The sequence below is a fragment of the Lissotriton vulgaris genome, unplaced genomic scaffold (genome assembly GCF_964263255.1).
Source record: "Lissotriton vulgaris unplaced genomic scaffold, aLisVul1.2 SCAFFOLD_968, whole genome shotgun sequence".
NCBI lineage: Eukaryota > Metazoa > Chordata > Amphibia > Caudata > Salamandridae > Lissotriton > Lissotriton vulgaris.
The window spans coordinates 184,531-198,390 of record NW_028255614.1 but is presented as its reverse complement, the minus strand read 5'-3'; the positions used below and the strand labels follow the sequence as shown (position 1 = coordinate 198,390).

Here is a 13,860-nt window from a genome sequence, read left to right as displayed (position 1 = left end):
ATTGTTAAAGTACTTTTCGTTTCAAATAAAAGCATTGGCTGAAATTTAGATTTTTACTGTTATTATTTGCTTGATTGTGTTTCTGAGTCTCTTTCACACCAAAGCCTAGAGTAAGCTTCAGGCTGCTCTTCCACACAGGCATGGGGATCACGTGCTAAAGGTCTCTACGTAGCATTTTCAGTCCATCCCCAGATTGCCCCGGTCTCCTAAAAACCCCCCACAGAGACTATGGGATGTAAAGCTTCACAGAGTATTTGTTTCCTAACCTTGCTTACCGGCTGCAGAAAAGCCTCCTCAGTGTTACTTCTCTGTTGTGTCCCTCTGGAGTGAAGAACCACAGGACCCCAACAACTTTCTCTTGTAATAAATATAAAGAGCACCTAGAATTAGCTGTTCAGGAGTTACATTAAGTTATAAAACTAGATTTAAATTTGCTCCTAGCTAACCCATTCTTATGGACAAGTCAGAGGTCATCCCAGGACCAAGGGTGGCACAAGCCCAACTTTCAGCGAGGAAGAGGGAATACAAACTAGAAAGTTATTCCTACTGAGCTCTTGATTGAGGCGAGTCTGTGGATGAAAATGCACTAAGGACCTTAAGCCCCAGGATAATCCCAGAGAGGGACACCTCCCATACACTGAGCAGTTTCCAGATTTTCATGGCTGGACTGCAAGACCTTACTGCAGTGTGCAACGTGGCAGCGAAGTATTTAAGTGTCAGTGGCAGACATTGGATAAAATCTGTGGGGCATATTAGCAAGAACCTCATTAAAATTATCGCCGTTTTAGCGGCAGGAAGCTGGGCTTGCTGATATGCGTTATAGAATTCCAATAGAAGCCCAGGTAAGATGTCCTGCACATCTAACCTGGGCTTCTATTGGAATTCTATAACATACATTAGCAAGCCCATTATCGCCGTTTTAACGGCAGTTTCCTGCCACTAAAACGAAGATAATTTTAACGAGGTTCTTGCTAATATGCCCCCGTGTTCTCCTGTCCTCTTCCTAAAGCAGGATCAACAAGGGCTAGGTCAAGGTTCAGCCTTTTGCAATAAATATATTTCACCGGATCACAGGTGAACTTTTAAATGTACAACATGCCTTCTAATGACGCTGTTTTATCCCAATTCTCCACAATAACATTTTATCTTTGCGTCTAAATGAAATTGAGCATATATTACCTGGTTGCACTGGTTATTGTATTTTCTCATGGATTTCCTTGACTTTGTTTGAAAACCTATGACTTTTGTTAATTCTCAAACTACCGAGTAGGAGAGTGAAGGGCCAGCAGCAAAAGGAAACCCTTGCCAAGGTATACATGGGAGTCAGATTGGCTCTAGTGGTGACTGTCTCTAGATAGTGAGCTTGTCGACTCTAACTAGTGGGAGACAGCTAAATCAAGGAATAGTCTCTGTGTAATCTGAACACATCTGTGATATGACAACAGTCGTATGAATTTAAATTTATGAACAACTGTAATATGTGTTGATTCCCTGAGATTCTGTGCGATGTTTAGGTGTTGTACATACCCTTTAAAGAGATCTTATAAATCATTAGCATACCTTACAACCGCAGACCGCCAAAGCAGGAGTGAGGGCAAGGCTAACCTTATCTCCTACACCACCTGTAGAGTGTTTGTCCACAACCAGACCATGCCATGCTTCAGGCCACTCCATGACCTTCCCAGATGACACCATCTCCCAGGTCAATGTGAGGGTTTCATCCGGGTCCATCCCACGCAGCCTGATCGCCATCAGGAAGGCTCCTAGGAGATCAGACAGAGAGGTAAAGATTATCATCACTGAGAAGAGGGAAACAAAAGACGATGACATACTCATTGCTAATGTTTGGCATTTATGATTCACCCCTCAGGCAGAGAATTGTTACTCTAGACTGTAGTATTCAGAACAATTTCAGGAAATCAGGAAGAAATCTGGCAGCCAAAGGAACTTCACCTTCTTGAAAACATTATCAACTATTGTATCAGAGAGAGCTCTGCATAAGACAATATTGTTGTGTGGTCAAGGACTGGCCCCATAGAACCACCAGACAGGGTATCAGCAAGAAGAAGATACATCTTTATCAGGTTTCAAGTGGAATTAAATATTGGGAAAATGGCCTCCCATATTGGTTAGTTAGTTTCAGTTATCACTAGAGCTAAATATTGATTTCTGTATGATTTTCACTGATGTGCTTCTATTTAAACCTACTCCTCTTGAAGCGAAACACTAAGAAACCCATTATTGGCTTTGGAAGTTTGACCTGCCTGATGAAAACCCAAAAGACTGGCCATTAATCCGCTTTTGATGCATTGCTTGAAATTAGTTCATTGAAATTTAGATATCCTATTGTATAGATAGAAAGATAACTATCACTTGAGTACTCTTTGGGGAATCACAGGAGGGGTCTCAATAATCTAAAGAGTCTTATTTTCCTTGACGCTTGCAGTCATAGCAGTTGCATTGCACTCTAAAGCCTCCTCCTCACTCTCCTACAGGCCTGTAATCCCTTGTGCGACTCTTATTTTACCCAGTTGGTTATGGAGGGGTCAGGTGTCACTTCCATCCAATGGCTAGTAAAAACAATAAATGTGGCACCACAATGTACACTCCTCAGAAAACTTTCTAGACGTGCAGAAGATCAAAAGAGGATTGGACCTTGCTTGCTGCTCCAAAGAACTGGACCTGCTCCCTCTTATACCCAGGACAAAGAAGTTGACTGCAAGTGTCAGCTGGCTGACAATCTATGTGGCTCTAGAGACAACAAAACAAGCTGCATAAGAGCCTTTTTCTGAAAGTGACCAGTTGACCAGCACCAACTGGTGGTGGCCTCTGCTATAGTGAGTCATGGCCAATAAGCGCTGTCCCCGAGATCCTGGGAGCCTTAGAAATGACCCAGGGGAGCTGTTCCAGAAACCCTAAGTTGAGACTTAGAACGTTTTTGGACTCCAATTCTGTTTGTGGTTTTTATTGTTTGGTAGTTGTACTTTATTACTTTTAAATACTTTACACATTGTCCTAAGTTAACTCTCTCTGCTGTGTGCTGTAGCTACTAGTGGGCTGAGCTTTTTTGAGTTCATTTAGTGACTTCTGGGATTCACAAAGGCAAGTTAGTATTATTTTTCATTTAGGTGGTTGACCAGAACCCTCAAATGCACAGTGGACTATAGGCTAATGTCACCTTACAATATAGAGAGTTATAGTAAAGTAGTCACTGATATAACAAACACCATAGTCAATAGGACACCATTAAAGCAAACAAGCCCAGGTCCAGACCCCCGGGTCCCCGCCGTACCCAGCCCACTAGATTCACATACGATACCGCAACTCTCCTCGCCCTCAACCCCGGACGCACACCACAATGCTGCGAAACCACCCCAGGACGTACCCACGGCCCATTTGCCTGCCTCTCCTGCAAGCTCAACTGCTTCAGGACCCTCACCAAATCCACTTCCTTCATACACAGCTCCGACTCTAACCACCTGAAGTGCATCCTGCTGAACACCCGCTCGGTCCACAGACACGCAACTGAACTCTGGGATCTACTCGACACTGCGTCACCGGACATCGCCTTCCTTACAGAAACATGGATGAACACATCATCAGCACCCGACATCGCCATAGCCATACCGGACGCCTACAAGATTATCCGAAAAGACCGCACCAATCAAACAGGAGGAGGCATCGCCATCATCCATAGGAACACCATCAAAATCACGACCAGCTCCGAGGATAATCTTGCAACCGCTGAACATCTCCATTTTCAGATCCACACCGACCCTAGGACCACACTTAGAGGCACCCTCGTCTATAGGCCTCCAGGAACCCGCACTCAATTCAGCGATTACATCACCGACTTCGTCAGCCCACATGCCCTCGCCTCCGAGAACTACATTCTTTTAGGAGACCTCAACTACCACCTTGAAAACAAACACGACAGCAACACCTCCACCCTTCTGGACAACCTGGCCAATCTCGGACTCAATCAACTTGTTGACACCCCCACCCATGTAGCCAGACACACGCTCGACCCTATCTTCACCTCGGGCAAGTACATTTCCTTCGATCGCACCACAGCTCTCCATTGGACGGACAACAGCTGTGTTCACTTCAGCTACAAAACCACCTGGACCCACAACTGCCCACAACCTATTCCTCGGAGAAACTGGAACAAAATCACCTCCGACCAACTCCTCACATCACTCAACCAAAACCCTCCCACCCTCTTACTAGACCCAAACCAAGCGGCCACCAATCTCAAGCAATGGATCACCCACAGTGCTGATGAATTAGCACCCCTGATAAAAGCACCAGATCAAATCAGGCAGAAAAAAGGCTCCCTGGTTCAATGATGACCTTAAGAAATCCAAGAAGCTATGCCGCATCCTGGAGAAAGCATGGAGAAAAAATCCAACCACCGACAACATGGCCACCCTCAAGGCAGCCACCCGCAAACACCACCAACTGATTCGATCCACCAGGAAATCAGCATTCAAGGATCGTCTCGACAACAACACCCACAACAGCAAGGAACTTTTCAACATTGTCAAAGAATTCACCAACCCCACCGCAGCATCTAACGACATCACTCCCTCCCAAGACCTCTGCGATGCGTTATCCTCCTTCTTCTACAACAAAATTGCCGACATTCACAACAGCTTCGAGAACACTCCCAGCGATCAACCCTCCCCACCCCCCTCAGATCCTACACCGCCAACTAACAACCTCAGCACCTGGAACCCAATCACCACTGAAGACACCATCCGCCTAATGAACTCAATCCACTCTGGCTCGCCAACCGACCCCTGCCCCCACCACATCTTCAACGAAGCTAACTCCATCATCGCACCCCATCTCCGTGATGTCATCAACTGCTCGTTCAACTCTGCCACCTTCCCAGAAAGCTGGAAACACGCCGAACTCAGCGCCCTCTTGAAGAAACCCACAGCAGACCCCTCTGAACTTAAAAACTGCCGTCCCATATCCCTCCTCCCTTTCCCCGCCAAAGTCATTGAGAAAGCCGTCAACAGCCAGCTTGCCGCCTTCCTTGAATCCAACAAATCCCTCGATCCCTCTCAATCCGGATTTCGTGCCAAACACATCACCGAAACCGCCCTCATTGCAGCGACAGACGACATCCGAACACTACTGGATAACGGAGAAACAGCGGCCCTCATTCTACTCGACCTCTCCGCCGCTTTCGACATAGTCTGCCACAGCACCCTTATACAACGCCTCAGCAACATCGGCATACAAGGAAAAGCCTTGGGCTGGATCATCTCATTCCTTGCCGGGAGAACTCAAAGAGTCCGACTTCCCCCATTCAGCTCAGAGGCCACTGAAGTCATTTGTGGAGTACCTCAAGGATCATCACTCAGTCCCACCCTCTTCAACGTTTACATGAGCCCTCTCGCATCCATCGCGCGTCAACACAACCTTAACATCATCTCTTACGCCGACGACACCCAGTTAATCCTTTCCCTCACCAAAGACCCTAACACCGCCAAAACCAATCTTCACGAAGGCATGAAAGAAGTAGCAGAATGGATGAAACATAGCCGCCTAAAACTCAACTCAGACAAAATGGAGGTGCTCATCCTAGGATCTTCCCCCTCTGCCTGGGACGACTCCTGGTGGCCTTCCGCTCTAGGTATAGCACCCACACCCACAGACCACGCACGTAACCTTGGCTTCATCCTAGACTCCTCTCTCTCGATATCCAGACAAGTCAACGCAGTCTCATCCTCCTGCTTCAACGTACTTCGCATTCTCAAAAAGATCTTCCGCTGGATCCCCCTAGAGATAAGAAAGACTGTCACCCACGCACTGGTCACGAGTCGACTGGATTATGGTAACACACTATACGCCGGAATCACAACAAAATTACAGAATAAACTCCAACGCATCCAAAATGCATCAGCGAGACTCATACTGGACATCAATCAATCAATCAATCAGTGATACTTATATAGCGCGCTAACTACCCGTAGGGTCTCAAGGCTCTGGGGGGGGGGGGTGGGGGTGGGGGGGTGCCGCTACTGCTCGAACAGCCAGGTCTTCAGCTTCTTCCTGAAGGCGAGGTGGTCTTGGGACATCCCGCGCCAAGATCACATCACCGGACACCTAAAAGACCTCCACTGGCTTCCCGTCAAGAAGAGAATTACGTTCCGTCTTCTCACCCACGCACACAAGGCCCTCTACAATCTAGGACCCGAATGCCTCAACACTCGACTGTCCTTCTACACACCCACCCGCCAACTAAGATCGTCCAATGAAGCCCTCGCCGCAGTCCCGCGCATCCGAAAATCCACCATGGGTGGCAGATCCTTCTCCTTCCTGGCTGCCAAGACCTGGAACTCACTCCCCACTCACCTCCGCCTTACTCAAAACCACATCTCCTTCAGAAAAGAACTTAAAACCTGGCTATTCGACAAATATTGAACCCCTTCCCCAAGCGCCTCGAGACCCTCTGGGTGAGTAGTGCGCTATATAAATCCTTGAACTTGAACTTGAACTTACTAATCTAACTGCCTATTCTAACCTATGACAACGGGTAGCCTTCAATAGTGAAAAACGAAAATGGCTGTAATTCACTATTAGGACATGCTACACACATCAGAGCATGTCCTGCCTTATACTTACAATGCACCCTGCCATTGGGCCTACCATAGGGGTGTCTAACATGAAGCAAAGGGAAGGTTTAGGGACTAGCAAGTGGATGCACTTGGCCAAGTAGACATGGCAGTGCTAGACTGCACACAGGCCTTGCAATGGCAGGCCTGAGACACACTTTACAAGCTGCTACTGTGGGTGGCACAACCAGTGCTGCAAGCCCACCAGCAGCGTTCGATTTACAAGCCCAGGGCACACATGGTGCACTGTACTAGGGGCTGACATATAAATCAAATAACCCAATCATGGAATAACCAATTAGTACATCAATTTAACATAGGGAGCACTTGCACTGTTGCACTGATTAGCAGTGGCACAGTGCCCAAAGCATAAAACCAGCAAAAACATATCAAAACAGAGGAGGCAATCCGTCAAAATAGAAGGGATACTCACGCCAATTATGCCAGGTCTAACAAAGAGAAAATGGAGAAATCCAAACAAAAAGAAATACGATAATAAGAAAGAAACAGACACATTCTATGGAAATCGTACGAAACAAAAAGCAACAAAGACAAAGCAGGGGAATGAACTAAGTATAAGTGGTTCCAAGTAAAGCGCAGACATGTTCAAATTGAAGTCAGAAACACAGGAAAGAGAAGAAGTAACGTAGCCTAAAGCGAGAGAGCAATTGACGGGGCAGCGCGATTGAGAAAATGGAAGAGTTGCCATGCAAAAGGAAGAAAACAGACCGAAATGAGAAATAGTGCAGGGGCAGCCGATCAATAGGGATGAAGGGGCATTGCCCCCCATATCTGCTGCTCCTGAAATAATTATTATATTCAGGTTTTTATATATATTTTTGGCATGTTCTGCATCTGCGCTATATTGTCAGACACAGTCGAGAGGCCTTCTGTGAGGACGAGGGATGGATTTATAAACTGCAATCTGCAGATTGTGCAGTGAAGCGGTCTTTAATTGAAGTAAGCATTTCAGGTTGTTGGAGTGCTGTTCGGTGTCCAACCTGACATGCACAATGGAGTCCTCTCCTTACCTGCGCAATGTTATAGAGCTAGGGGGTCAGAGCCAGAGCCTCCTGGTCTCCTAAGGGGCGATGGAGTTGCCTGCCGAGCCAATCCTGGCGCGGCTCTCATGCTGTTTACTAATATAAACACCAAGGGAGTATCGTCTGGATTGGCTCAGGAGAAGGAGACACAAGTATGATTCCTCTATTCCCCGCACACTAGAGGCAGCACGTGGGAGGGAGCTTGAGGATATGGCCAATCACTGCATGGCTTCATTTTGAAGCCATGAAGTGATTGTCAATTTTCCATCTGTCCCATACTCTCTTCCCTTCGTGCCCAGCACCAGTAGCAGCATTTTACATGAGGCACCCATCGGCATCGAGTGAACACATTCTTGTAGGCTTGGAGCATAGCTAAGGCCCACCTTTTAAACAGTTCTGCCTTTTTAGGTCGAGACATACTGTATTCAGTTTTTGAACTTAAATCCCACCCACAGGCTTACTATTTGCTGATTGCATTGTCACTCTTGAATTCTTTCTACCTATTTGGTTGTGGCATGCATTTGCCATGCCTCTTGTAGTGATTATCCCTCTCTGAAAGCAGGAACTACATACAATCTCACTTCACTAGTTGCCATTGTAGGATCTGTAGTGAAGGTAAGGCCTTACTTGCGTACATTGCTATGTTAGCATAGGATTAGTAGAAGTTTAAATGCCATTTTACCTTTTTGCTGCTTTTGCACACAACACTATATGTAACTGTTGTTGTAAGTTAGGCTGCGTGAATTGCTTCACATGAGAATGGCTTGTTTTCAACGTCCCTAGACTTACATCTCGATCACAGCGAGTGCTGAAGCCTCCAAGGTTATCATAACAATCTTAGATGTTGCTCGGGCTGATCGGCTCATGCTCTAGACACAACATGCACGCAGCTGCAGCTAGCTGAAATCCTGGCACCTTTAATATTGCACTGCATACATGATTTTAAACACTTGAAGAACATCCGTTTCTAGAGAGACAGAGAGCTATTGCAGATCCTGATGTGATTCACTTGTGCTGATCTTGGAGGCCTAAAACGCTGTCTATATTTTATAAAACATAACTCCTAGCTAGAGAGGGTGGCATACAAGGCACTATAGGACCTGATTTTCACTATCATTATAATATGATTTTTCACTTTGTGTTTTATGGAATTGTAACAATGCTGATCGTAATATTTAAAAATACTGCATCTTAGAGCACTTCGTTAAAATAAACATTTTAAACTTTATTGTGTCTCTTTTTACCCATGTTGTGGACTGGTATGATAATATAACGAAAGAGTGTTCTTGATTCCCACCATTCCTGAGAGTATCCTAAGTTGCATGTTCTGGGTTGTCTAATCATTGGTACCTTTGCTATAGGACGAAGCGCTAATGTGACACTGATGCTAGTCGGTTAGGGGTTCTAGGTACTGAGGTGAGTTTTTTTGGTCCACCACAATACACTGATGTCCTGGGTCTCTGTGCACAGTTCTGTGCATTAGCAGAATCCCTGCAACAGATCTGTTTTGGAACTATTTTTTGTTTGTTTTGAGCTTGTTTGTGGAAAGCCCAGAAATCTATGCTTTTTATTTTCAGTGCGTGGGCATTTCATGTTTCAGCTGGCCTTTTATTTTATCATCACGGCCCCCACTTCACGGCCGCCATGCTGATCCTCTTCCGGTTTTTTGCAAGCTAGAGTGCCTCATTAGCCAATTAACCCCTTTGATCCCATCACCAGCCAAGGGCCATCGTTGAGGACAGCATCAGACTTTAACACCGGACCTCCCATTGACAGTCCTTGCTGATCCCTTAGCATTATACGAGCTGCTAATGGACAGATACCCCAATGCTGTGAGATGAAATGTGCCCTCTGCAAACCTCGTTGCTACTGGCGAGTTAACTGGCAAACACTACCTCTGTTTGTCCCCTCCGTTCATTTACAATCATGAATTCCTGCAGAACATTTTGGAAGCAGTTCTTTGAAGATATTAAGTTCAAGTAGAATGTACTTCTCAGGTGCCATAGCAGTGCTTTTACGAGCTATGCAAACAACTGATGCACCTAAAGGAAAAATCAACCATAACATAAATGAAATACAGGGTTTGTTTAAAGTGAGATTGAACTTAAAAACCTGCAGGGTGTTAGAATTAGGTTTACAATAAGGCCATTACTATTTAATAAAAATTACAATCTAGGCAAGAGGGTGCCACTAAGGGTAAAGTAACTGTAGAGATAAACAATACTGGCTGCACTAACCTGGAAGAAAGAATAAAGACTTGCTTGTATGTTAGCATCTGCACAAAGGTCCCAAGTGACTTCCGGTAGGATGGGCTGGGCTTTACCAGGTCCCCCCTTCGTGTGTTACAGGGGACCCTGCCTCATCCTCTCCGTTGCGTTGTCCCAAATATGGTCACAGGCCACACAAGCAATATATCCAGGCTTGCGGGCCTGGGCTCAGGAGGAGTCGCGACCCGTGGGTTTTAGTCGGCACCTCCAATGGCACCTCCCCATTGCGAGCACAATCATTTGCAGATGGTGAGGGAACACGCCTGGGTTTGCAGGATACATTTGGATTCTCTGCCTGCCAACCCAGAGCTCATTTAGGTGCAGTCCGTCATCTTAGACGACTAAACCATGCCCCTGACCACATACCTCCTTAAGGCCAGCATATTTAAACTTTATTCTCTTGGCAGCAGATGTTTATGATTGGTCTGTGGAAAAACTCTTGGCCACCAATTTTTCCATGCCTGTGTGGCACAATGCAATTGCTGCTCCAAGATTAGGGCACTGATTAGGTTTCTTTAAAGTGTAGACACAATGCGAGTATGGACATGATGAGTATGCATGATATGCTGAGAGTTTCATCTTAGAATGTCATCACTAGCTTGTATGGAGTAGACAGAGCTGAAAAAGGTGATGGACAATCAAGCCTAACTTGGGTGGCTGGTCCAGTACCATTATGGATGATGTTACCCAATGCATGTGATCCTCTCATTAAGACTGATCAAATCATGAGTAGTTGAGTCACTTTCAGGTGCCCTCAAAATAAGGCAGTGGAACAGGGTAAGGCAGACAGGACATGGGCACATTTTTGCCTTTACTCCTGTTATTGCCCACCTCGGACCTCTAGTGTGGAATTTGTGCGGTGTACAGCGAGAATATTACCATTTGGAGAAGAGTAACATTTCTCCTGCATTGTGTGTAAAGACCAGAAAGTACTCCATACTGCTAATATAAAGAGAGTAATCTACTTTGTGATCACAGTCAACATGATTGGGTACTCATCAATAATTGCTGAAAATAGGTGGACAGGAAATATATGTGACTTTTACAATAGGATGTTAATTAGTCTTCTGTAACGGTCTGAAGCTTGAAACGTAGAGAGAAAAAAGTTATGGGCTTAACTGAAGCACCATTTTCCCCTTACCTAGCATGCAAAAGTCCATGTCTTTATACATAAACAGAAAAGAAATGAGTAGACAGAGATGAGCTAGTACTGAAAACATGTGGGTCTGCTCTCTACTAACCACTTTCTCCCTATACTGACCACTTTCTCCCTGGAGAAAGATAGTGGTTGAAAAGAAGGACAAATAGCTATATAGAATTACTGGGTCCACACCCATCCCTAATCGTGAGCATATCTTCCTTCAAGCAACATTACAAAAAACATACACAGTAAGTCTCCTTGGTCATTGAATCCATGACCCCAGGAGAGCTTATCTTAATTTCTGAAAAGCACTCTAAGCTGGAGCTATATGTTCTTCTGCTCTTCTGGAGTGCAGAGACGCCTTGTGGTTGGGTCTATGACTTCACTTTGTGGCCTGAAAAGTGTTAAAAAATAAAAGGACTAAAACACATGTTTTATGTTTTTTAAAAAAAAGAAAATATTTTGTGACAATAACTATTACTGAACAGTGTAATGGATACATTGATGAAATACATTTGATTATAGTTATTGGTGACTTTTTGACAAAGCCGATAGGTCTGCTTTATATAGGTTGATCAGGGCCATGCAGCAGGAGACCACCAAAGTATGTTGCAGGATTGACAAGAAAAGGCAAACTGTGTGGCATAAGGCAGCATTATTTTTAATAGTATTACTTAATTATTTTGTAATCTATACACATGATAATTTGGTCTGGGCAAGGATTTCACCTCATAGTACCAGTTTAACAACCAAAAACAGAAATAAGCAACTGAAAGATGACCAGTTAACCTTTGCCAAGGGCCTTGCTCTGCACATAAACACATGTTGCAACGTTTTAGTAGCTTTTAATCCGTTTGAAGTAGAATTTTTTTCCCGTTAAAATCTGCAGATTATGCAGCAGATGATGGAATGTGTGGCAAATGCAGCAATCTATAATTATGCAAAAAATGCAGCTGCTCCAGACTCACATAATTACAGTGGTACTGATGTTGATATGTTGACCCCTTGATGAAGCCAATAAGCCCATCACTTTTCATATTTTGGTATTCTGTCACTCTGACAAAAACCTTACTTTAAATGACACCCTTTATATTTTTACATGACATAGTCAGCTGTGTGCCATGGAGGCCTTGCACAGCAGGGGTTGGCACCCACGGGGGAGGTGGGGGTTGGGCACAGAGCCTGACTGCAGGCCATGATCTGAACTCGACCCTTCACGTCAAGTTCGGGCAAAGAACGTGCACGGCAGGCAGTTGGGTGCACAACCAAACGTCCCACATGGCGATGGACATCTTACTTTCTATTAAAAATAAATCCAGAAAGAAATTCACTGAAAAAACAAAGGTTAAAGTGGTGTTATTGTTAGGAATTGTAATAATATCCTACTTTACATTAAAATCAAAAATAGAAACTTATAAATTCAGTGAGAAAAAACAGAGGTTAAAGGTGTTATATTAGATGAAAATGTCATTTAAATATACAATTTCAGAAAGATCAAAATCACTCAAATTCACCAGCTTTAGTTACCTCAAGTAACAATAACATGTTCCCTAAAGTAACTAAAACTCGCACCCTCACCAGGCACTGCTAAATACTTCACATATCAAATCACTCATGACGTTTTTTATGACATCATTGATAACATCGCTGCATCATTGGAAATTACATAATTGATAACAACACTGCGCATAGTGGGGAAGCGAGTCTCCAACCTATTTATGCAGCCCCTCTTCTCAAGCCACTTCGGGTCCCCATGCCTTACTAGGAGACGAAGACCCCATCCCCTGGGGCTATATTCCTTAAAAAAGGGGAGGGAGCAGCATGCCCCCCATCCCGAACCTTAATACTGCTCCCCATCTAAATAAAAGGGAGGGGGCGTGCGCCCCCCTCAGCATGCCTATTGTGGCCCTGAGGACTCCAACCCCCAGGGCCTGTCCTAATAATAGGTGTGTGCCCCCGTGCCCATCCAGGGCTCCCACCAAGCAGCAAGTTGGGGGCTGGAGGAGGACTCCCACAACCACAGCGGACCCCCCACATGCTGCGATAGACGGCATTGCTCACAACCGACAGGTGCAACTATTTCTGCATGCTCCCACTGGGCAGGAGCGACCTGCGCTTCCCTGCTCGCAGGAGTGTGGACAAGGAAACAGAAAGTGCAAGTGGTTTTAAAATTGTGTCATGGTCTGTCTCGCACTTTCTTCACAGTTCAAAAATAATCCAGCTGTGCAGTAAATCTGGCTTCGAAGCATACCCTGGGGGAACTGTGGACCCAGGGTGGGGACCCAATTATATAGCATGTCACTAGCTACATTGGTGAGTGAATGAAGGGCTGAAGGATGAGCAAGTAGGGTATTAGGTGGTTATGGAGGGTTTGGAGCAGGGCCAGGCCACAAATGAAGCCTAATAGTCAACGTCAGCTGTTGTCATGACCAAAGCCATGCGCAGTTGGTGTTGGCTGAAAAAAAAGGGTTGGGTGCACGGTCTGTCCTAGGATGAGCTCACCTCCTAACTCCTATTTATTGTTGGATGCAAGTTCTGCTGTGATACCAAGCTTTAAAGACAACCGCTGTGTATGTTGAAACTCTCTGTATGGTGCTGGCCGGCTGCTTGTAGAGGGTTGTGTGCAGACCCTGGCCACAGGCTATGCCTCATTTTAAACAAGTCCTACATAGGGCTGCAGATAGTGTCCAGTGCAGGCTTGATGCTTGTGGAGGGGTTAGCTGCAGGGCCTTGTCGAATTCTAGGCACTGAGTCCAAGTTCTGGTGCGGATTGGATGCAG

General features: G+C 45.3%; 1 protein-coding gene across 1 annotated transcript in view; it reads right to left on the bottom strand.

Annotated features, from left to right (window-relative positions):
- The window catches only part of TYMP (thymidine phosphorylase), a 318,282-nt gene that overhangs the window by 178,757 nt on the left and 125,665 nt on the right, over window positions 1–13,860 (bottom strand). The window contains exon 3 of the mRNA XM_086952002.1: window positions 1,561–1,763. Coding sequence (XP_086808128.1) covers window positions 1,561–1,763 — 203 coding nt within the window. The remainder of the gene's footprint in view (window positions 1–1,560; window positions 1,764–13,860) is intronic.